The sequence below is a fragment of the Haemaphysalis longicornis genome, unplaced genomic scaffold (genome assembly GCF_048455015.1).
Source record: "Haemaphysalis longicornis isolate Haplotype H1 unplaced genomic scaffold, Haemaphysalis longicornis Haplotype H1 scaffold_1, whole genome shotgun sequence".
Lineage (NCBI taxonomy): Eukaryota > Metazoa > Arthropoda > Arachnida > Ixodida > Ixodidae > Haemaphysalis > Haemaphysalis longicornis.
The window spans coordinates 416,369,235-416,394,786 of NW_027526203.1; the positions used below are offsets into that span (position 1 = coordinate 416,369,235).

Genomic DNA, 25,552 nt, shown 5'->3' on the forward strand with positions numbered 1-25,552 from the left:
CCACCGCCTAGCCGTCACTGGAGCCGGCTTCCGTGTCTTGTCGACATGTTATGCTAATGACTCTACCCGGATTAAGATTGGCGGCATCGAACGCGGTGTCGATTGCTCCTGACCAGCTTGAGTGCGAGCTGAGCGCTTCTCGAAAAAAGAAAGGGACTTACTCCGCGCTTCAATTTATTTTCATTCATCTACACATTTAAAATACAAAGCAACGAATGCAAAACAAAAAGCACAGCGCTTTTATTTCATCTCGTGCGAACAAACAAAAATTTTTTTTCACACGCAGCTCGCGGATTCGCGGACTCAAGAAGCACATATTTGACGCATTGGGTGCCACTGGGGCGGAGGAGGAGCCATTTTGCCGGCATATCCTGCGAGGTTAGCACCGCCTGACCCAACTATACCACCACCACCACCGCCTCCGTATCTACGGATGACACATACCCACACATGAAATTGGCCAGTAATGAGTAAAAGCTCTGTTCAATGGGATACGATTTGCAGCTTCCTTGCTTGCTCGCTCTCTTTTTGTGTGAATAACTTGCTCTGTCAGAATCTCGTGAATCCTACGCCTTTCTCAAGGAGAGGCCAACGGTCATGGTTATTGTTGTTGTTGCTGCTGCTGCTGGTGCTATTCTTTCAATCAGGGTTACTCAATCCAGTAACTCTGGTTTCGATGGCCCCCTAAGCACCGAAATTGATCTGCGTATGATCTATAACCAGGATGTATGTACTGCGTCCCCCACAAATTTACTAAGTGCTCGCTTCAACTTTTCGTGCAAGCCCACCTCACAGCGTCACCGTAGCTACTCGCAAAAAATAGGCTATAAAGCACCACAGATAAGACAATACCCAAACTACGTTGCTAAAAACGACCCACGCCATGGCATTCGCGGGAAATACATAGTTTTTGGGCGCCTTGTATTTCTCTTTGCCTGCAGGCTTAGTTTATTTTTTCTTTTCCACGCCATCAGATGGCTTTCTGTTCCTAACATTCCACCGCTTTGTGCCGCAAGACAACAAAGAGTCACGAAAAGAAAAAGAAAATCATAGTTCTGGAAGAAGCCGGAGCCAGAAGTACGACCCTGAAGGTAATTTGATCCAGTGGTAAGTTCATTACCGGCTGCAGTGCAGCCTCAGCGAGCCTTTTGCGTGTAATTGAAGGACGAGAGACTGGAAATTTGTGAGAAGCCCCGACTGATACTTAGTGCACGCCCCTAATTTATTCCCTCTATGTTCTGCGGCGAGCAAAAGTCGGCTTGTTAGGCACGACTCTGGCGGGCACAATGGAAGCAGGCAAACAGGATAACATCTGGAAAAGAAGTGTCTGCTGCCTACATGGTCATGCGTTTACAAAGGAAAGCAGTTTCTGGGCCGCTTCAAATAAGAAAATATTTCTTTAAACGGCAATTTTCGTGGCTTTTGTTGGACTAGTTGAACTGTCATCGACAGAATAAAAGCACTTTAGACAGCAACGACAAGAAAGTCCAGGAATTTGTGGTGTGAATAGTGCCAGCTTGGCTCGTCTCGCGAAATCAAATTTTCTCATCTAAATTTGTTCATTCGGGAAACTGAATGTGATACACCCGGCGTGGTGGCTCAATGGCTAAGGCGTCGCACTGCTGAGCACGAGGCCGCAGGTTTCCCGGTCGCGGCGGCCGCTTTTCTAATGGAGGCGAAAAGCAAAAATGCCCGTGTGTGCGAGATTTCGGCGCACGTTAAAGATCCCCAGGGGGTAACAATTAATCCGGAGCCCTCCACTACGGCGGGCCTCATCGCCTGCGTTGCGTCGGCGTGTTAAACTCTACAATCAGTCAATCTGAATGTGATACGGCTACCTTTAGGCTATGTTCAGACTACCGACGCAAAAACCACATCGTGATCTATGGTCGCAAAAAAAAAAAAAAAACGGCATTTCACGCAGTCCGGTTGGCTGAGACGTGAAATGACGTCATTCTTTAATGTTATTGCGAAAGTTGCGGCAACAGTCTGAACCAGTTTACGTCTCAGCCAACCGAACTGCGTGACACGCCGTTTGTTTACGTCCATAGATCACGATATGTCGTATGCGTCGGTAGTCTGAACATGGCCTTAGTCGTCAGTTTACCTAGATTAAAATTATCCCGTAGTTCAGCTTCCCAGCAATACACGCGATTGTCTAATTCCTGCCGCCTACAAAGAAAATTCGCCGAATGACAGCAATGTGCGCAGATCTTGGTTCGAAAATGTGATCTGCGCAGTTGCACTGCGAAATGCAGATCGTCATGCTTGCATTGGCGAATACCACAGCGCAGACCGAACTTTCGAGTCAAATCAAATGCTCGCACCTTATTGTTGGCGGCATTGATTTATGAATCGAGTGAATTGTGGTGACGCTGAACCACAGGATTGTTTTAGACTTTGGTTTCGTGTGTGACAATAGACATACCATATTATTATCCACTTAAACAAATTTCACCTTGGTTACGGATGTCAAATTTTGAGAAGTGCTCAGCCCTTATTTCGCCTTATTTCGCTCATTATCTCAAGCATTATTTTTAAGCGATTAGTTCTGTAAAGTACAGCATGAGCACTGCGAGACACATCCATGGCTTTGTTTTGCACGTGTAATGGGAATTGAATTTTACCAGTGCAATGGTAAAGCTAAGTAAAACACGACGTGATTGTATGCGTATTGTTTTTTTTTTTTTTTTTGAAATAAAAATGATAGAGGCACAATAGGTTGTTAAGATGGGGAGGACTACAACGATAGCTCGTATGAAGTCCCACACACCGAGGAGGACGGCACGGTTGGAGTTTGTTACTGTTGAGTTGATCCAGTCTCGGTACAAAACATTCTTCTTGGATTATTGGCTACGAGGACATTGGAGCTCGATCTTAGCAGTTCTATAGCAAATGTTTCGCGCGTGCTGTACGTTTCTTTTTTTTTTTTTTCCTCATTGTCGCTCGTTCCGCGGTTGGCTAACCTGACAACTGCTCTTCGTTTACGGAGTATGTCCTCAGTCAGCGGACAGTATATGGAGACAGGTTCATACACCACATCGCTCCGAGGCAATTTTGTTCCGCAAAAAACCGTCGTCGGAGCACCTCGAGTCGACTGGATGAAGACGGCACTCCATCTTGTCATCTGTCACGATGTAGCCCAGTAGTACAGGCACTCGTGTACTACAGCGCCCGTGTTTGTGTACTCCTTCTTTGGTCTTCGTTTAAGCGCTGTTTTTCGTCATATTACTACAGTAAAAACAGGCGGACATCCCCCTTCCTCCCCCCCCCCCCCCCCCCCACCACACTCCACTTCATGTCCACTACATGTTTCTCCCCCTGCGTATCTACCGTGACGCCCCAGGTGCCCTCTAACACATACATATCTATAGGGATGGTCAGTCCAACTCCAGCACCACAGCAGTTTGCAATCATTTTTTACGAAAAATGGAATGCCAGTTAGTGGAGGGACAGGATGCCCAGTTAGAGAACGGGACGGTACAGTGGTGTCCATTAGCCAATCTAGCAGATGCGCGCGCATCTCTTCTTGCGAGATCCCGTAACATTTTGTCTTCATTCGAGTGCGCTAAAAATGAAAATTTTGAAGAGAAACTGCTTTTCCTGGTGACTAACTTGGGCTCAGGCTCACTCGGGCTGAAACTCGTGACGCAACACTAGTCTCACGCTCTCTACAACTCGAACTCACTCGTGAGTTTGAACCCAACTGAGACTGAGCGAATAAACTCACGAGTGAGCCTGCCGACCTCTGCCTGGGGAACCGGCTACGGGAAGATGGAAGTTTATTTTTTTTATGTGAGCCTAAAACAGAATCACCCGAAAAACGCAGAGAAACTGCTAAAAGAGGAAATAAATCGGTCTCTCGTGGGAATAGACACCTGGGGCGGAATTCTGAGTTGTGTCCGTTTCGAAAATGTCCATTTCGCGCCCGTTTCAGTCATGAAGTAGTTGCCCTTTCGAGGCCTCCTCTGCTTTCAGCCAATCAGGGCTCGCTCTAAACAGACACTTTGTCACGGACATGAAATAGACAAAAGTGAGAATTCCGCTCCTGGTGTCAAGCTTTGCGAACAAGTGCGCCTATGGACTAGGCCACACGCCTTGTCGCCCTGTAGCCTAGTCCATAGTCGGGCCAGTACGAATACACTAAATTTTTATCAGTTTTTTAACATCTGCGAGTATGCTTCCCCACAATGCTCAATAAAAGACCAATGACTGCGATCAAAATGGTAAAATAGCCCAACGACTACACCCAGCACAAGATTTGACTCGGAAAATGTGGCCAGCAAGGTTGACACCGCGCCATGCGAGCATGGCGCGGTGTTAGAGCAGAGTTGACATTTGCGTGTCAGATCTGATGTTGGGCCGGCTTAATTGCCAAGTGTGTTCCCGAAAACGCCGTGATTGGTCATTCAGTTGCAATATGACAAAGTAGATCTACGGACATTTTTTAATGTTGTATATTTTAAAATACACAATGCCTGCATTCATGCTACTTTGTTTTGTTTTGTACCGATGTAGTTGTAAAATTTCGGGCTTTATTCTTTCTTCACCGCGCTGTCCCTTGATTTTTCTTTTGCAAGCCCACTTCGTGTTCTTCCTTTTTTGTTACGTTTGAAATATACCCACGAAAGAGGAATTGACCATAGCCTTGGTGTCATGGAGGTAAATTGACCATAGCATAGCCGGCCATTCCACTAGCCCGTCATTTCAGGAGTAGTGTCACGCCCGTCAAGTCAAGCAGATTTTAGATTATGCATTCATACCCCAGCGTGCAGTGCGCCCTAGCAAACGTGGTGCCCACAGCAACGCGCAACTGTCACCTCCAACTCTTCCCATTCAGAAATTACACCGCTTCCGTGCTACAGCCTGACGATCAAGAAATTCATGGGTGGAAACTGGGCAAGGGAAGAAAGGGATAAATAAACGTTTTGTGCAGGCAGGGTAAGGTAAAGGGGTGTGGCCCGCCCCCTAATTCTGTAGGCCGCGATTCCACGCTTAAGTCAGGGTCCGGCGCTCCAGGGCATGTTGATGCTCCGGCGCCAAGCTGGTCACTACTAAGCGGCCTTCACTACTCTGGTGAGGTTCGATGCCAGGCTAATTGGTCGAACATACTTAAGGGGATGTACAGCGCAATGTAAGACGAAGGACGGTAAAGACGAACAAGGAAAGAGCGTTACCTTTGAACAACTAGTTTATTGAAAAGAGCACTTATTGATAACATCGAAGTACATAAAAAACAAGCCAGCCAAGCGACAACAAGGAAAGCAAAAAAAAACACAAATTCGACAAACCACTACAGGTTGTTGTCGTCCCCTCCCCGAGCCACGGGCTTCCAACTACGCAATCTCTTTTGACGGTGACGCAATCAATGCTTGGCTGATGCATCTGTCTCCGGCTTTGGAAACTCCGGGCGCTTCCACAATTTATCTTGTGGTTTCGCTCTTACTTTTCACCAATATCTTTCAATTAGACAATAGACGCACGCATCCACAATCATGACAACGCTGGTCAGTGCGGCCCTGCTCTTGCCGCACGTTATAGTTGTGTACTCTTAATGTGCACTTTATGCACCGGCCGGTTTGACCTACGTATTTCTTGCCACACCGAGTCGGAATGGAGTACACCGCACCTTCTTCGCATGGTACAAACTGATTTTCGTGCTTTATCGAACGCCCTTTATGTTTTGGGCAACTGGGTTCATCTGTTTGTACCGAACACATACTCGCCCCGAACGGGTTGAGGAGGAAGAAAGGATTCTGTAGACAGGAATAAAATGGTTGATGAGCTGTGAGGGAGATATTGCAAGTTGGGCAGTTGTACTGTAAAGAGGAAAACGAAATGTGCCAAGCTATGGTTGTAGAATGTGCTGGTCTGAAGCGGGCGCCAAATATGAGCTCCGTGGTTAGTAAGATAGGAACAGGGGAGATGATAGGTTCCTCTAGTGAGGAGGTAATGCGCGAAGGAAGCATTGTCAGCCGGATCGAGAGAGCGAGGATGAATGTGAGAAAACGCAAACCATCCAGAGCTTCCTGCCTTGACGAAGGGAATGCTCAGAAGTGTGGTTCTCGGGCGGCAGCGGGGGCTGCCTCGTTGACGGCAAGAGCCGAGTGGCCTCGAGTACAGACATTGGTGAAATGGAGGTCTTCCGGTAGAGCCTGGAGGAAGTGAAGGGCGTTGGCTGGGGCAGGTTAATCTTGACAAGGTCAGCCAGAGTATTGGAAGATATTATGGTGAGGTATAGTAGACTGCAGTAGCCCGTTGCGGCGTGCGCATTGCGCGAGCCTCTGTGGTGCAGGAGATACCGCGCAGGTAGTATGGCACACTAGCCACTTCCCCTTCTGGGGTCATCTCGACGATCGCTGTTCTGGGTGGCCTGGGGTTTTGGGCGATATCGGTGTGAGGGTTTTGAGGGTCTTCAGAGCATTTTATTGTGATATAGTGGGCTTTGCGCCGTCCTTTGCTAATATTTGGTGCGTATGCTTTGAGACGAGTGCGACTCGGACTTCTTCGTTTCATGTCCAGTGGGAGTCATGTCCAGTTGCGGAGTGCCGTAGTTGTTTTGTGCTAGAGACGTGAGTGGTTAAAAAAATTAAAAGCTTTAAAAAAGAGCTTTTGTTTTTTAACCAGGATAACATTGAAAAAAAAAACAGAGCTTCTCCGGAGAAATTTGTTGTGATGCGACCAAGGGAAGCGCTATCGGAAATCAGTGCGTTGACGTGAAATCATGCGCAGATGTTGAGAGCGGAAGCTCCGCTGGGTTTTTTGTGGTGCAGCATGAAACAATTACACTCTTTCCAGTGTTACCGGAAAAATATATCTATCTCCTAAGCGATTCGAAGGCGAAAGCCAGTGATTATCGAAGACTTCTTCACTGCTGCATTGTGTTTGCGGCGCCGTCACGTTAACCTGTCACGCGGCACGCATCTGGCTAATTTTTGCGCTGTTGTTACCTCACTTGGCTGCGGCTGTGGCGACCCGGGTTCAAATCTCATTCGAACCCAAATGATTTTCTGTGTATACGTTATTTACTTATTTCCTTTTTACATAGGCCTCAATTTGGTTTCATTCGTGTGGTCGCCAGCAACTACGGCAATTCTTCCCGTTTGATAAGACATCTAGGCTTTTGCCTTAAGAATTATGCCGAGTTTTTATATAAGTAGGGAATCTTATTTTTTAATTTTTCATATTTTCCTAAACAAACATGAACAAACCTGTTTTTTTTTCACGCCCCTCAAATTTTCATGAAAACTTGCATCTCTATTTTGGGATGGTCGGCTGATGATTCAAACTTAATTAACGTAGTTGTGCCTGCTGGCGGAAAGGTGAGGAGGGTGAGTTGGAGGAGTCGTCGCGCTTCTATCAATTCGGAGAGAGTATTGCACAGTTGGAGTTACTTGTCGGTCGATTTGTAGGCTGGTAGTACGAAATCGGATTGATAGGTCTTGCGTGTTAGTGCATCGAGCTTGTTTTGCTATCGAGGTTTGAGGGCGATGTACTGTGGGCCATATGTAAGTCTTGGGAAGATAAAGCGCCCCCGAAAACGACACAAAATGAAGGTTAAAAATAACACGTACAGCCGATAGCGCTACTAACAACTGTACTTATTTACCTGACACCCATGCGGCACTGGGAAAAGCAAAGGGTGAAAATAAACAACACTAGCCTTATAAAAATCACAAAAATTATTGTAAATTGCCCTCCATGGGTCCTCCTAAAAGCTTTTTACCGTTGTCAAGCAGTCACGATGAATTATATCTCCCTTCTTGGCACCGTTACACTCGGCACGCCCACACAGATGTCATCAGACGCTGTCATTCGGTGTGCGCTTCAAAGATCTCTTTTTATATTCTTTCTGTGTCTTGCGAATATCTCTGTGCCTTCAAACAAAGGGGGACATTTGCACGTCTTGCAGTGATGGGCCAAGTTGCCTGGGGCATGCAACCAATTCTGGCAATGCCCAGAGTGACCCGCATACCGTCTTGCCTGACAAAGAAATTGAGTACACAACGGTTTCCTGGCACTCAACAAACTCAGAGACGTGTCTCACGCTGCACACATCTTCCTTTTCGTCGTCGCGCCAGCTTCTTTTCTTTGATCTTCGACACATTCTCTTAAGTTTCGCCGGCACTTAACATACAACCTTGACAAAATTACCCGCCCAAACCTTCTTTAAGCCCGAACCCCAGAGCATGCGTAAAGGAAGCTTGCGCAACGACGCAAGGGGAATTAAGTACGGTGTGAGGCTTGTAGAAGTTTGTTGAGTTCCAGGAAGCTGTTGTGCAACCTAGTCCCTTGTCATGCAACCGAGAGTGTGTATAGGACTCACCTGGCGGCGCCTCAATGAGAGATCAAAAGAGCACTGTCGTAATTAGGATTTGTTGCAAGCTCCAGGAAGCTTGGCCCATCACTGCAAGACATGAAAATGTCCCCATGTTTTAAGACCCAAAGATGATCACGAAGCACTGAAACATGTAAAACGAGGAATTTTCGAAGCATACACCGTGAAGACAGCGCCTGATGACCAGTGTGCGATCACGACTAGTGTAATGCTGCTGAAAAGGGAGATAGAATTCATCGCTACTGCTGATAACAAGGAAAACCACTGGAGAGCAGACGTGGGGACTGATTTACAATTTAGTATTGATTTCTTATGTGCAACATGTCGTTACCCTTCACCTTTTGTTTTTTCTTTCTGAATGCCAAATATGTTCTAGGGTGTTCCAGGGGAGCTGTGGATGTTAATTATGAATATGTTTGGTTGTGATGCATGACTTGAGATGACTTCCACGAAATATTTGGTTATCCCCTGCGGGAGGTTATGGGATTGCCCAGGATGAGTATCGTTGAACAAAATAGCTGTCTGATTGTAGGGTCCTTCGTGAAAGACGTGTAGGGGCTGTGTTTTGGATACGGGGGGGGGGGTTGATTTACTTTCTGTAGGGCAGAATTTCTAAAGGCTATTTGCGAAAAATTCAATGCGAGTTGATTTGTCTTGCTGGTAAAGTATCTGCGATTTCATAGACGCTTATAGGAGCCCGTTGGGTTATAGTCCAACCAACACTTTTTTAACTGTTTTGAAATCTTAAATGCTTGCAGTACGTAGTCACCCGATACACCCGCTATTTAGATTAGGGGGTCGCAAAGTAGCTCAGCCAAAAATTACTGCTCTAGGCCCATCAGATAACTTGGAAACTCGCTCAAAAGATATTTCTTTTTTTTTGGTCTTGACGTTCTTCCACCGCTCTAATTGCGTCATTAAGGCCATGAAGCGGCTGTTGGTCGGTTTTCCTTCAGTTGCAGCAAAAGACGCATTCGATAGCAACCTTACAAATAAAGCCACAAAGACACTGCAGAAACGAAAGGCGTATCTGCTTCGACGATCAAATCACGCAGGGCCGCTCCGTGCTTGCGATAATTATACAAATCTTTCAAAGTGCTTCCAGGCGCGAGGGAAAGAGTGAAAGCGTTTATTGAAAGTGTTGCAGGGTCCCTTTAAAGGAGGTGCGACATAGGCTGTCCTCGTAAGGATGCTGTTCTACTTTTATATGTGGGATTCTGAGAGGTTGCAGATGGCTTGTTCTAGTTTTGATTGCTGATCTACTTGGGCATCCACCGCGGGGTTATGTGCCGTTGAGACCACCACGGTATTTGAGATGATGGAATTTATGATAGTCTTGAATGGGTCTTCGAAACGCTCAAATGAATTTTTCACCCTATCGTTCGTGTTTTCGGTTGGGTAAGGACGGTAGTGTGGAGGATGCGAGAGCGTAAAGTTTTTTCAAGAGAGGGCAGCTGTCGTCTTGAGTCTTGTCATTAGTAACTGAGCGGTTAGAGGCGGGTACCGTCTAAAGTATGCGTGGGAGGTTGCTTGGTGGAGTGGTCAAACATGGAAGAAGAGGGTGCGATTTGAGTAGTGGGAGTGCCACATTGGCGGCTGAGCGAGTGGTTGTTACCGAGCTACCGAACGAGCTACCGAGTGGTTGTTGTCAGGGCCTTCCTTGCTCCGCTTGTTGGCCGGGAGGTTTGATGTTCTTTACCTGTTTGTTGATTGTTCGTTCGGACTTGGTAAGTACTGGGGTGTGAAAGTGCCATTTGGGACAGTCCTTATCGGCCGTCTGGTGCTGTTTGTTTCACGGGCATTAGTGTGGGGTGCACGTTCGATTTCTTTGGAGACTGTCAGTCCCGAAATCTGGCGGCTGTGGTTTTCAGGGCAACATCACATCGCAGCGGAGTGCAACTTCCCCGCAGCGTTGACAGACTTGCGCCATCTGGTGATACTGACGGCATAAAACCAGATCGCATCCTATCGTAAAGGGGCCCTGGTAAATTAAGCACTCATTGATTTTTAATTAAAAGAACAATGAGAAAATCAGGAATGTATTGATGTCTTGCCTCAAATATGCCTAATGTTTTCTTTTCGCTCAACAATGTTGACAAGTATGAGCACTGCCGTCAGATTAAGTATTTTCCAAAAGCTTTGCCTATATAACCGCATCTTGCAAGCATTCTTTTAACTTGCTGCGTGTGTGCTCAACGTGTGCCGTCCTCCTCGCTTGGAAATGCCCTCTCCGCAACGCTGCGACCGCATTACCGCATCTCGTCCCATGAAAGGATCGACCAAGAACAGCTTCACTGTAAAAAGTTCAAGGGCAGATAAACAGAAGGTCCGACTAGGCTTTCGCCTTCACATTCTTAGAACGCTCGAAGCATCCACCGAATCGTTTCTCCTCCAACCTGACGGTCGCTGCGGCCTGTAAAGGGTGCTTTGCCTGTAAGGCAAACAAGTGCGACAAGAAAGAAAACAGCAGGGCACCGAAGCGATGAGAGTATAATTTCTTGCTATGTATATTGCTGAGTTTAGGGTTGCGGTGGAGTGGAAAAACGTTCCTTCGGAGCAGCAGATCGCTTCGTTCCCATGGCTTCTTATTTTGTCGGTAGTCAACTGGACAGGAAAAAACAAAATGAGGGATACAATATGATTGTAGCATATGTCAGAGCCGTGTGTCAGATGAAGAGCTCAGAAGGACAGGAATCAGTATAAACGATAAAACATTCATAAAGGTAGAAAGAATAACACGAAATAAAGTCTTATTTTGATGAAGGCAATATGCGTGGTGATACGTCTGCTCGAAGACCGACCAAATGAGTGCTGTTCCTTAGAATAGCTCGCAAGAGCACACCGTATACGTAGTGCGGACCGTCATTTGCTGTCACAAACAAGGAACATATGCCTACGATATTTCCTTCGAAACAGCCGGCTATATCAACTTCTGCTTTGTCTTGGTTTCCCTATAGGTCTTCAATGCTCTTTAGTTTATCAAACGAGTTCCTCCTGATAATATTTATTTGGTCCGTTTTCAGCACTCATTATTTATAAATGCCCAACCTGCGCATGCGACCAGAAAGGACGATGCTTATAAGATAAAACCAATAAACAATAAAATCAGGAAACAACGCAATCAGTTGAGCATTGCTGTTACCATTAACAAATAGCTGGCATTTACATCCATTTCAATTTGCAGATGCGCGTTTGTAAATTCTGTTCTATGGCGCAAATACTAATTTCTAGTGTAAGTAGTTCATTTGATTTATTTATGGAGGGTAAAAAAGCAAATTGCGTATGAAAAAATACATACAGATAGCCTTTATGCCTTAACATTGTCGTGTGCATGAAATAAGGCGCGTAACAGTTGTCCGTCTATATTCTCGTGGTCCGAACAAATGAAAACGATCACAGGAGCAAAAAAAAGGTGCCCATGTGCTACTGATTATAGCGACACATCGCGTATACATGCTCCCCATCCTCTCTTACCTGGTGAGTTACGAAGCCCCCGTTGGAATTGCCTGTTTCGATCCCTATCTAACGCCGCTAACTGGCAAAGCACCCCCTCCCTAACATTGGGGTATGACTGTCGTTTAACAGATAGTGAGGAGTAGGTTGCGATCCTAGCGCTCAACTTCAAACTAATTCCAACTCACTCACACGCCCGCGGGCATGCAGGTTGGACCAAGCGATAGTTAAAAAATGAGCTCCACTAAAATTATTTAATGCCTTAAAGAACCCGGAAACTGCGTTGCCTTTAAACGCTTGTTCCTTTTGGCTCGTAGGTACTGTGAAGGATGTAATCATTGCAGGTACGGAAAGGTAATACGGCAAGCGGGGACTCCATTCTAAGCTTCGAAATATGTGCATACGTTTTCTTGCACTGTGTTTAAGCAGTTATCACTATTTTTTTATTTCCACAAAGTCGCCCTATGCAGTGACATCCTCTATGACGGCTTGTTAGTAAATGAAAAATGCCCGAAGTTTAAAAACGGGGGATGAAAGAGTTTGTATTTTGGGAAATTTTTACTCTCTATGCTGCACGCGGAAGCAGCTAGACGTGGCTGACCTGTTTCATGGCCACACAACGTAACGAGCAAACGCGTTCGTTTCACACATCTTCGAACAGAGTTTGATGTGCATGAAAGAGCGCTTCAGAAAACTTTGAGAGCAAAGCGTACGCTGTTACTAGCAATGAACGAATATAAAGTTCAAGATGCTTGAAAAAAATAGTGGGTGCCTAGAAAACAAATAACACACGGTTAAGGTTCGCAAACTTTGAAATACGTGCGTCCTAACGTACGGTGCAATCAAGATCCTCTTTTGGACGCTGTGGGTTTGAAAATATTTGCATATTTTTCTCAGCAACGTGATCACACGAAGGTGTCATGTAGGCTGAGGAAAGTACAGGGCAGCCTTGACAACCTTCTTGAAGACTTACAGAATAAATGGATAGCGTTTCGCGTTCGTGGTTGCGGCAAAATTTGGTACTTGAGACAAGAGCCTTGCTATACTCCTCTAAATATATTCATCTGAATACATTTTATATATTCAACAATAAATAATAGTACTAGGTTCATATCAGAAAAGGCGCACACAGAAAGCGAGTGAAGTGGCTTCTAAGGTGCTTTCCATTCACTGTTTTCTAGGAAAGGTGGCAAGTTTCCTGCGTACAGAACAATCCCAACCGCATCACGCAACGAGCCACAGCCACGCCGACATGCGCTTTCATTCGAAGTCATAATACAACGCTCTAATAGCATGTCCCGTGGCAGGCTCCAGTTGTCCGTGTTGAGCTCAGAGTGTTACGAGGTACTAGCGTTCCTTTTTCATAGCTCAGTAAAAGGATAGAAAAGAACGCTGGGATTAACCGAGCTCGTGAAACTTTTTAATAGAATATTAATATCTACCTATAGGGAACAAAACACTAATACGTAATGAAAATTAATTTTCCGTTCATTCAGCTTGTAACATTTAGGACTACCATTGCATGTGTGAAGGCAGTATTATGTTTTGGTAGGCTGAACTTGAACGTTTGTTTTTAGAAGACGCTGGTTTATATGAATGGTTCCTAATCATGGCATCCACAAAACAGAAGCACTCCGTTCTTTTCAATTTATATGGGTTAAATAATAATAATAATAATAATAATAATAATAATAATAATAATAATAATAATAATAATAATAATAATAATAATAATAATAATAATAATAATAATAATAATAATAATAATAATAATAATAATCAATCAATCAATCAATCAATCAATCAATCAATCAACCTTTATTTTCGGTGCCCAGGAACAACCCTAGGGTCTTGGTACTGGTACACCATACAAAAAAAAACACTACAATTAAGACAAGACAACACACAAAAACTATATGTATGACATAAACAATAAAGTAAAAATAGTCACAGAAATCTTAGAAAGCAAAAAAGGAAAAAAAAAAAGAACAGAAAGTCAAAAAAGAAAAGGCAGGCTTAGTGTTGCAAGCCATGCCACTCGGCCAGCGAAACGTTCAGTAGATGTGAAAAATAGGAACTATACAAGCAAATATTGAATCAACATGACATAGAGTATACGTATGTAACCAAGGTTTTCTAACAACATATCAGAAAGTTCCAAAAAAAAAAAGGGGGAAAAGCTTCAGCATTACCAACACTGACACTAAAACGTACAAATATTCAAGCAACACAAAACAAGAAAAAGTGAAAAGCAAGCAAGAACAGTTTGCACATAATACATAGGGTATATAAATTTGGAATGACATAAAGGACTTAAGCTACAACAGTTTTCAACTCATTAGAGAACAAAGTAAAGGAGCTCTGGAATATATCAAGCCGAACGGAATATTCATTATATGCACATTGTATTCGGCAGATGGACGAGCGTCGGCTATTTAAAGCAACTGGTCTGAAAGCTGGAAATTTTCTGAAAAGTTTATTTGGCAAATTGACATTGATAAGTGTAACCAAATCGTCACACAAAATATTACCATGAAGAAGTTTATAGAGAAAGATAATATCAGCTCGCATTCGTCGACACCGAAGGGAAGGAATGCTTTTCAGAAGAGACATGATGCCGTTTGCGTCGTCTTGCACATGACGGAAGCGGTGCTTAAAGATAGAAAGGAACTTATTTTGAACCCTTTCGATACGGTCACTATTGGACTTGCAAGTTCCATTCCAGACAACAGACCCGTATTCAAGAAGAGGTAAGCAGAGAGCCGAATACAACTTTAAGAAAGGAAGCGGACCTTTAAACTCTCTAGAATACCTGCAAACAGCACCCAGACAACGAAGAGACCGACGGGTAATTTGTGCAATGTGGGAAGAGAAAGTCAGAGAAGTATCAAATAGTACTCCCAAGTCTCGAATTTCAGTCACCCTCGGCAATGCAGTGCTTGCAATTTTATAAGAGTATTGCAGCTGTTGAGTTTTTCTACTATAGGAGACAACTTTAGTTTTTGAAGGGTTCAAGATAAGGTCGTTTTTGGTGCACCAACGATGGAATGACGCTATATCAACCTGAAGAGAATTACAGTCCTGAACACTACGCACTTCTCTAAAGATTTTTATATCATCAGCGTACAACAAAAAAGAAGAATTTTGAATGGCAGAAGCAACATCGTTAATGAAAATGGAAAAAAGAAGGGGACCCAGAACGGAGCCTTGGGGTACACCACTGGTTGCTTTGTACCTAAATGATGTTTGACCGTTAACACTTACATAGCAATATCGCTCCTTGAGATAACAACGTATAAGACCCACCAACGAAGCGTGTACATCTAACAGAGTGAGCTTTGCAAGCAATAACGAGTGGTTGACACCATCAAAGGCTTTGCTCATGTCACAGTAGACCACATCCAGTTGGCTTCTACCAACGATTGCTGGGACAGCCTGCTCCATGAAGCATACAAGGTTCGTGGAAGTTGAAATAATAATAATAATAATAATAATAATAATAATAATAATAATAATAATAATAATAATAATAATAATAATAATAATAATAATAATAATAATAATCAATCAATCAATCAATCAATCAATCAATCAACCTTTATTTTCGGTGCCCAGGAACAACCCTAGGGTCTTGGTACTGGTACACCATATACAAATCGTACATAAAAACAAACTAATAATAATAATAATAATAATAATAATAATAATAATAATAATAATAATAATAATCAATCAATCAACCTTTATTATAGTGCCCAGGAACAGCCGAAGCCTTGGTGCTGGCGCACTGAGAAAAAAAAAAGAAAAAATGCCGCATTGAAATACATCAGCGGCTGACACATATAAAACCAGGAAAAAATGTGAGTGAATGAAATACCACAGAGAAAAAATTAAAAGTGGCATCCAAACTACATTATACGAAGTTATGGTACATTGCACAAACACAGCGTACAATGACCATAGCAATCGGCTGAAGCATCAATTACACAAAAACGTATGAAACAAAGTACAGGAAATGTTTGTAACTATTCACATAAACTGATAAGTTATAGAAACATTTGTTTCTATAACATTTGGTTCGCCCGGGCCACATAAACATATGTATGAAGAGTTGACTACACAAGTGTAGCATAGTACATACAACGATTACGCACGCAGCACTAACAACATATGAACGAATGAGAACAGACTCTGTGAAAACAACATACACATGCGGAAAAAAACTGAAGAACACGAGAACTGTCGAAATGAAGTTAGTGCGCCACGGCTAATAATAATAATAATAATAATAATAATAATAATAATAATAATAATAATAATAATAATAATAATAATATAATAATAATAATAATAATAATAATAATAATCAATCAATCAATCAATCAACCTTTATTTTTGGTGCCCAGGAACAACCCTAGGGTCTTGGTACTGGTACACCATATACAAGCATTCATAAAAACAAACTAAAATCAAGACAACACAACACAGAAAACCATATATATGAAAGAAACAATAAGGTAAAAATAGTTACAGAGATCCCAGAAAGCAAAACAGCAAAAAAAAAAAAAAGGAAGCCTAGTGTTAGAAGCCATGACACCCGGCCTGCAAAAACATTGAAGGCACGTGAAAAATTGAAAATACACAAGCAAATACTCAATGAACATGACGGAGATAGATTATACACATAAAACAAAGGTTTTGTAACAAAATGTTAGGAAGTTTCAAAATGGAAAAACGAAGTTCAGCGTTACAAGCACTGACACTTAAACCGAGAGAAATTCAAGCAACACAAAATCAGGAAAAGTGAAAAACAAACAAGCAAGATGATGATTTGCATAAAATAAATACGGAACAGAAATACGGCACATAAATGACATAAAGGCACTTAAGCTACAACAGTTTTCAATTCATTAGAGAACAAAGACAAAGAGCTCTGGAATATATCAAGACGATCGGAATATTCATTATATGCACATTGTATTCTGCAGATGGACGAGCGTCGTCTACTTAAAGCATCTGTTCTGAAAGTTCGAAATCTTCGGAAAAGTTTGTTCGGCAAGTTGACATTGATAAGTGCAACCAAGTCATCACACAAAATATCACCATGAAGAAGTTTATAAAGAAATATAATGTCAGCTCTCATTCGTCGACACCAAAGGGAAGGAATACTTTTGAGACAGGACATGCTGCCGTTTGCGTCTTCTTGTACATGACGGAAACGGTGCCTAAAGATAGAAAGGAACTTATTTTGAACCCTTTCGATGCGGTCACTATTGGACTTGCAAGTTCCATTCCAAACAACAGAACCGTATTCGAGAAGAGGTAAGCAGAGAGCCGAATACAACTTTAAGACAGGAAGAGGACTTTTAAACTCTCTAGAATACCTGCAAACAGCACCCAGACATCGAAGAGAACGTCCGGTAACTTGTGTAACGTGGGAAGAGAAAGTCAGAGAAGAATCAAATAGTACTCCCAAGTCCCGAATTTCGGTCACCCTCGGCAGTGCAGTGCTTGCTATTTTATAGGAGTATTGCAGCTGTCGAGTTTTCCTACTATAGGAAACAACTTTCGTTTTTGAGGGGTTCAAAATTAAGTCGTTTTTGGTGCACCAACGATGGAATGACACGATATCAGCCTGAAGAGAATTGCAGTCCTGAACATTACGCACTTCTGTGAAGATTTTCATATCATCAGCATACAACAAAAAAGAAGAATTTTGAATGGCAGAAGCAACATCGTTAATGAAAATGGAAAAAAGAAGGGGGCCCAGAACGGAGCCCTGGGGTACACCACTGGTTGCTTTGTACCTAAATGATGTTTGACCATTAACACTTACATAGCAATATCGCTCCTGGAGATAGCAACATATAAGACCCACTAAAGAAGCGTGAACATCTAACAGAATGAGCTTGGCAAGCAATAACGAGTGGTTGACTACATCAAAGGCCTTGCTCATGTCACAGTAGACCGCATCAAGCTGGCTTCTACCAACGACTGCTGGGACAGCCTGCTCCATGAAGCATGCGAGGTTTGTGGACGTTGAGCGACCACGCATGAAGCCATGTTGATTAGGAATGAGGACGTGTTTAAGTGAGAAAGACAAGACCGTATGAAGAGATAACTCGAATATTTTAGAGGCAGAACAAAGAAGCGACACTGGCCTATAGTTCATGGGGTCGGTTTTTGGGCCTGACTTGAAAACAGGGAATACACGACAGATTTTCCATGAGCGAGGGTACGTGCCAGACCGGAGACAGTTATTAAATATTGAGGTGAACACAGGAACAAATATATTTGCATACGTTTTTAGAATTGCAGCAGGAATACCATCTGGCCCAGAAGAAAACGAGGGCTTTAGCCGCTTGATGCTGGTCCGCACAATGTTCTCATCCAATTGGAAACAAGCGGAGTTACCGTCCTGGTGACAAGAGACGCTGCCGTCATCACTACCGCCGCTAAGCCCAAACAAAGAAGAAAACTGACGAGCAAAGCAGTCGGCCGCATCTGCAACCTCATCGCCGTTGGAATCCAGTAGACGAATAGATTCTTTCGTTGTACTAGATCTAGAATGAATCTACTTCCAGAAGGCTCCCGGCTGATGAGTTGCTTTAGCTTCAACTGACGCCAGGTACAAAGCATGATCACGCTTGTGCAATATTTTGCATAGGGCACGTAGGCGCCGGAACTCCTGAGCGAACTGATTCGCACCAGAGCGCTTCATCTTTCTGTGCGCACGTTCTTTGAGTTTTAGGGCATCCCGCAATTCAGAAGAAAACCAGTGTGGGAACTTGAACTTCTTTGGTAAATATTGCGGGATGTATTTCTTCATACCCAAAAGCACAATCTCAGTAAAACTGTCAACTTGTTCATTGACATCAGAGTGGTCAATGACTGTTGACCAAGGGGCAGCAGAAAAGTAGCCATACAGCCCAACGTAATCTCCCCGGGCGAAAGCGTAGCGAGGTTGCGCATTGCTTGAAATTACAGAACGGTGGAGCATTGTAGGAAGGCAACAGGAAATAGAAAGAGGAGGACGATATTTGTCGGGTATTACTAAAGCACAATCAGAGCGCGACACATTAACGCCATCGAAGTTTGAAAAGCGCAGGTCCAGAATGTTTCCACTGCAGTTTTTTATGTGATTACGCTGTGCCATGGAAGTGAAAGACGAAAAATCTAGTAACCTATTACCCTTCCGTTGAAAGTGGTGGTTGTAGTGGGAACAGGTGAGGTGGCTCCACTGAACGCCAGGGGCGTTAAAATCCCCAAGGAGGAGGACCTTGAGGTCGCAATGAGTAGTGAGCACCTGTTCAATGGAGGAGACTAACTTATTGAACGCGTCAGGAACTACATCAGGAGGAACGTAAAAAACACCAACTAGAAGTTTTTCAGTTTTAGATATATGAATTTCGACCCATAAAGACTCACCTGCGTTTTCAATATCGCTACGTAGCACACACGGGAGAGATTTGTTAACTGCGAGAAGTACCCCGCCCCTCTTTTGTTTGCATCCCGTTAAGGCACGATCATTACGATATACATGGTAATTTTGAGGAAAATAATCATTGGATAGAATATCAGGGCACAACCAAGTTTCAGATATAGCTATTAACGGAAAGCAAGAAGCCAGAACATTACCAAAAAATTCAGTCGCCTTAGTTTGAAGACCTCGCACATTCTGATAAAAAACATCTAAACTAGTCATTATTTTTTTTCTGATGTGTTGCGCTCAGAGCTGTGAAGCATGCCTTCGCAAAACATGCCTCGAAACTCCTTAAAGAGGCAGTCTTTCGGCCAAACAGCGGGGTCATTCAAGCGCTCGAAAAACTCTTCACTGACGGAAATATAAAAGGATGCGTACGTTTCAAATTTAGTTTTCAGTCGTCGGCAGTTCAAGGGCGAGACACCTAAGGTTAACAGATGGGCATTAAGACTAGCAGAGGTCGTGGACGGAGAAAGCTTTGAAACGAACATTGCTTTGGGGCGCTTCGGCTGCGGAACGACGACCAATCCACATGTGTCCGATGCACCTACACATCCCCGGCTTCGACGCTTCTTCTCAACAGTAGGAGGGAGACAGTCAAGCACAAGCGCAGAATGCACCGGGGAAAGTTGGGACGGAGTAGGAGGCAGTGCAGGAGAAGCCGAAGACACCGACTGCAGCAGAGCAGACGTAGCCGAAGGCAACACTTCCTTATTTACAGCTTGGGCAAAAGAAGGCTGCCCTGAGCTGTGACGCACTCCTTCCGGCAACACGGCGGGGTGGCGAAGTAGTTGGGCACGCAAGGAGCACACCTCCGCTCGCAAGGAGGCAACCACCTGCGCATAATGGGCGCGGTCACCCTCCCTCCCCTGACGGAGACCGTTGAAAGCCTGCGCGTTTTCCCGGCGTAGGAGGTCGTTGTCCTCCCGCAGCCGGGACACTTGGTCGCTGAGGTAATAAATGCCGTCCAGCGCGTCGATGAGGAGTGCGCGAAGACCGGCAGCTTCCCCTCCAAGGTCAACCGGTTGGGACGGCGGCGGCGGGGCTTTCTTGACTACTGCCGGCGAGTCTCGTCGAAGGGAGGGGGAAGGAGCCGTGCTTGCGGACGGGCCGATGTCGTCGTTGGCTACGCTAGGCCTAGCCGCCACCTCAGCCGTTTCACAAATATTACACTTGAACGGCCGAGCACCAGATCTCAGGAGCTGAAGCTCAGCGTCCGGCCATGCAACACACTTCGCGTGCACGCGTTTCTTACAGGAAATGCAGCGGAAAAACACTTGCTTACCGTAAAAAACACAGGAGCACAGAATACAGCAATCCTTGCTAGGCGCCATCTTGCGGCGCCTAGTAATAATAATAATAATAATAATAATAATAATAATAATAATAATAATAATAATAATAATAATAATAATAATAATCATCAATCAATCAATCAATCAATCAACCTTTATTTTTGGTGCCCAGGAACAACCCTAGGGTCTTGGTACTGGTACACCATATACAAGCATTCATAAAAACAAACTAAAATCAAGACAACACAACACAGAAAACCATATATATGGAAGAAACAATAAGGTAAAAATAGTTACAGAGATCCCAGAACGCAAAACAGCAAAACAGCAAAAAAAAAAAAAAGGAAGCCTAGTGTTAGAAGCCATGACACCCGGCCAGCAAAACGTTGAAGGCACGTGAAAAATTGAAAATTCACAAGCAAATACTCAATGCACATGACGGAGATAGATTATACACATAAAACAAAGGTTTTGTAACAAAATGTTAGGAAGTTTCAAAATGGAAAAACGAAGTTCAGCGTTACAAGCACTGACACTTAAACCGACAGAAATTCAAGCAACACAAAATCAGGAAAAGTGAAAAACAAACAAGCAAGATGATGATTTGCATAAAATAAATACAGAACAGAAATACGGCACATAAATGACATAAAGGCACTTAAGCTACAACAGTTTTCAATTCATTAGAGAACAAAGACAAAGAGCTCTGGAATATATCAAGACGATCGGAATATTCATTATATGCACATTGTATTCTGCAGATGGACGAGCGTCGTTTACTTAAAGCATCTGTTCTGAAAGTTCGAAATCTTCGGAAAAGTTTGTTCGGCAAGTTGACATTGATAAGTGCAACCAAGTCATCACACAAAATATCACCATGAAGAAGTTTATACAGAAAGATAATGTCAGCTCTCATTCGTCGACACCAAAGGGAAGGAATACTTTTGAGACAAGACATGCTGCCGTTTGCGTCTTCTTGTACATGACGGAAACGGTGCCTAAAGATAGAAAGGAACTTATTTTGAACCCTTTCGATGCGGTCACTATTGGACTTGCAAGTTCCATTCCAAACAACAGAACCGTATTCGAGAAGAGGTAGGCACAGAGCCGAATACAACTTTAAGAAAGGAAGAGGACTTTTAAACTCTCTAGAATACCTGCAGACAGCACCCAGACATCGAAGAGAGCGTCGGGTAATTTGTGTAACGTGAGAAGAGAAAGTCAGAGAAGAATCAAATAGTACTCCCAAGTCCCGAATTTCGGTCACCCTCGGCAGTGCAGTGCTTGCTATTTTATAGGAGTATTGCAGCTGTTGAGTTTTCCTACTATAGGAAACAACTTTCGTTTTTGAGGGGTTCAAAATTAAGTCGTTTTTGGTGCACCAACGATGGAATGACACGATATCAGCCTGAAGAGAATTACAGTCCTGAACATTACGCACTTCTCTGAAGATTTTCATATCATCAGCATACAACAAAAAAGAAGAATTTTTAATGGCAGAAGCAACATCGTTAATGAAAATGGAAAAAAGAAGGGGGCCCAGAACGGAGCCCTGGGGTACACCACTGGTTGCTTTGTACCTAAATGATGTTTGACCATTAACACTTACATAGCAATATCGCTCCTGGAGATAGCAACGTATAAGACCCACTAAGGAAGCGTGAACATCTGACAGAATGAGCTTGGCAAGCAATAACGAGTGGTTGACTACATCAAAGGCCTTGCTCATGTCACAGTAGACCGCATCAAGCTGGCTTCTACCGGCAGTATTACATGCAGAGGGAAATAAAGTTTTACCTGATATAATAACTATGATAACTTGCTTCACCAACGCTTTTCAGAAGCACTAAATACGCGTCCTCCCGTTGTTGATTTATTATTCAACTTTTACATGACATATTTGTCTGCTACGTCAGGGTCATACGGTAAAAAGAGATCCTGCCAGAGTGAATTGTCGCCGAGATGTGTACTTTTGCGTACGCAATACAAAAAAATAGTAGTAAAACGCCCGCTTGTAGATGGTTTTGTGTTCCTATCGAAAAAAAAAAGTCCGCTTACTGTGTAACTACGGGACAAATATTCCAAGTCTGTTGAAAGCTCACGGCACAATGATATTATTCTGCTCCCCTTTCCCCTATTATTCTCTATGCATTCCTCTACGTGGAGACGCAGTGCGAAGACCCGTGCGAAGTCTAGGGAATTCTCACCTGTCTTGCCAGCGCAACCACGCAGATTCGACACCTTAGTTTTATTTTAGTTCTTTTCTTTGTTTGAAGGGGAAATATTTTGAAACCAGGGTTCTCAGCCAGTATTATCTCAAAGTACTAGGCCTTATGCACGCAAAGGAATGGCAATTCTTGAAGGAGGTATAAGCCAAGCACTGGTGCTATTTGTTGCGACAACAGGAAAGCCCCAACAGTCTTGGGATTGTCTCCAGCGCGTCGCGTCGAGACAGGCTTCGCCTATCCCGGAGGAGTGTCTCGAGTGGCAGCTGAGTGTTTTCCGTCGTTTGTTCCCGGCTTGAGCCGGCACCTGGCCCCACCAACATAAACACAGACGGTGGCAATCAATATTTTGGTCCTTTGCTCGGAATCTTGAACAGAAATATGGCAGTCCACATTGCGAGGCCTATATGAGAAAGGCTTATAGGTATTTTCTCGTGCGGCAAATATCGGATGATGCTGGAATAACTCTAGTCGATTGCTTGCGTTGTCTTTGTCGTTCCATGCGGAAAGCGTGTGCCCAATCAGTTGATCGACCATTCATCGGAGTACAACTTCTTTATCCGGCTTCAGGGTACAGCCTAATAATATTTGAATGCGTTGCGGAAGAAATCTGGAACCATTGTATAGAGAGAGGAAGAACAGAAAGGGAAAATTAAGCAAGTAAGAAAGGAAATAAATAAATAAATAAATAAATGAATAAAAGCGGCAAACCAAGCAGTATTTGATAAATAATAAAGAATTCATTAGTGGCAAATAATCGAAAACAACTTGGAAAACAACCCCGTATCGGGGGCGGTGACGCTACCTTCGAGCGCCAGTGGCCGGTGGCTGGTTACATTTTAGAGCTTGCGTGCCGAAACCGCGGTGGTGATACCATTTCGCTATCGTAACCGCTGACACTTGCTCCCAAGCGCGCGCAAACCGCTGCCCTCATGGCTCCGCGCCGGTTAAGTTTTACGCAATCTTACCTTCTCTACCCGTTCTTGTAAATGTTCCTTTCGAAGGCGACGAAGCCTCGTGTGTACGGAGCGGGTGCTTTTCAATGGCCGTTTGTCAGGCGCCAAACCGCAAGCTAGGTGGCGTATAGTCCGAATTATCCGTGGCGGAACCTACTCGCGTTCGAATTAACGGGTTTTTCCATGCAGACTTCTAAGCAGCTTGGTCGGAACAAATCGTAGAGTTAAACATTCATAATTGGAATTATTGAAGTTCGGATTAGCGAGCTTTCACTGTATAATTATTTGTGACGACGCTCCCACCACCACTCCCCACCTATTTTAAAGTAGAAGACCGAGTAGACTAACTAAAATTGCATGCGTGCAAGCGTACATTTATACAGCTAGTATTTCAGGTGTCGATGATCATCAGTAATTCTTCCCAGAAGGTATGAATAAAATTAGTTTATCCAAACAGTTACCGCTTCTTCAACGCACTAATAATTGTGCATGGGGATGTGGCTCCAGGTAGCCTCAGGCACCTGTGAAAAATTGACAAGGGCCCGAAAAAGCTCAATTTTTGGGCTTGAAATAATCGCACACCGGCACACACGTGCCCCAAAGAAAACGTGCAGCAGTTCCCCATCTCAACAATAACCACAATACCGCATACATACTGAGTGCCCTTTTGGAACACTGGAGGACGGGGGTGGGAGTTAATTCCAGCAGTCATTGTTTTGTTGTATAGCCTGTAGGGAAAGCCGACCGCGCCTGAGGCAGGGCGCTACGAGCAGGCTAACAGCTGTGCAGTTCACGGCGATACTGAGACCGCAACGGCCCGATCCCTCGCAGGAGCAGCTGCTGTTGAGCGTCATCCCCGCCTACATCGCGGCCGAGGTGAAGCGCAGCATCATGCTCAAGATGGCAGACGCGTGTCAAACTTCCGCCAAGAGGAGCCGCCAGCGCTTCCACGAGCTCTACGTCCAGCGCCACAACAACGTCAGGTGCGTCCTCGGAGCGTTTTCCTCTCCTAACGTCTTTACGACAAAAGGCTCTTGTACCTGACAGCACTGGAAAGTTGCAAAGACGCCTAGAAAAAAAAATTAAAGGGTTGTTCCACGAAGGAAATCCGAATTTCTCGAGAGCGTACTTTTCCCCTTTTGCCATCATTGTTTGTCTAAATATTTATGTTAAACACTTCAAAATGGCTAAGCACATTATTCAACCGTAACAATGGGGCTGCGGACCTCATTCTTGGCGCCTTGCCAAGAATTACCGCCTCCCTTCATAGAGCCGCGATGCTAATCTCCAAGGTCAGGGCATGTACGCTCGCGTGTAAAATTGAAAGTCGCTTCACTAAGGTGAATGGGAATTGTAGTGCTCGAACGGGAGAAGCGCCACACACCGACAATCCTGGGGGGACCGAGCAACGCGTCTTCTTGCTCGGACAGCATTCTTTCCCTCTGTGACATTCACTTAGAGGCTTCCAACTACGACAGGACGACGTTGCCGAGCAACGTTCTACACACACACACACACACACACACACACACACACACACACACACGCACACGCACACGCACAAACACACACGCACACGCACACACACACGCACACGCACACGCACAAACACACACGCACGCACACACACACACACAGACGCACACAGACGCACGCACACGCACTACCTCCCGCCCCGTGACTAGCGAGATCAAATTCCAATAAATGTCAAATAAGTCAAAATATTTATATTTATTGTAAATAATTCGGAGTAATTTCAGGTATTTTAACTACGCTTTTTCCGATCCATACACCGCTTCGTA

General features: G+C 44.1%; 1 protein-coding gene across 1 annotated transcript in view; it reads left to right on the forward strand.

The window, feature by feature from the left end:
* The window catches only part of Ac76e (adenylate cyclase type 2 Ac76E), a 597,242-nt gene that overhangs the window by 279,593 nt on the left and 292,097 nt on the right, over nucleotides 1-25,552 (forward strand). The window contains exon 5 of the mRNA XM_077687138.1: nucleotides 24,582-24,733. Coding sequence (XP_077543264.1) covers nucleotides 24,582-24,733 — 152 coding nt within the window. The remainder of the gene's footprint in view (nucleotides 1-24,581; nucleotides 24,734-25,552) is intronic.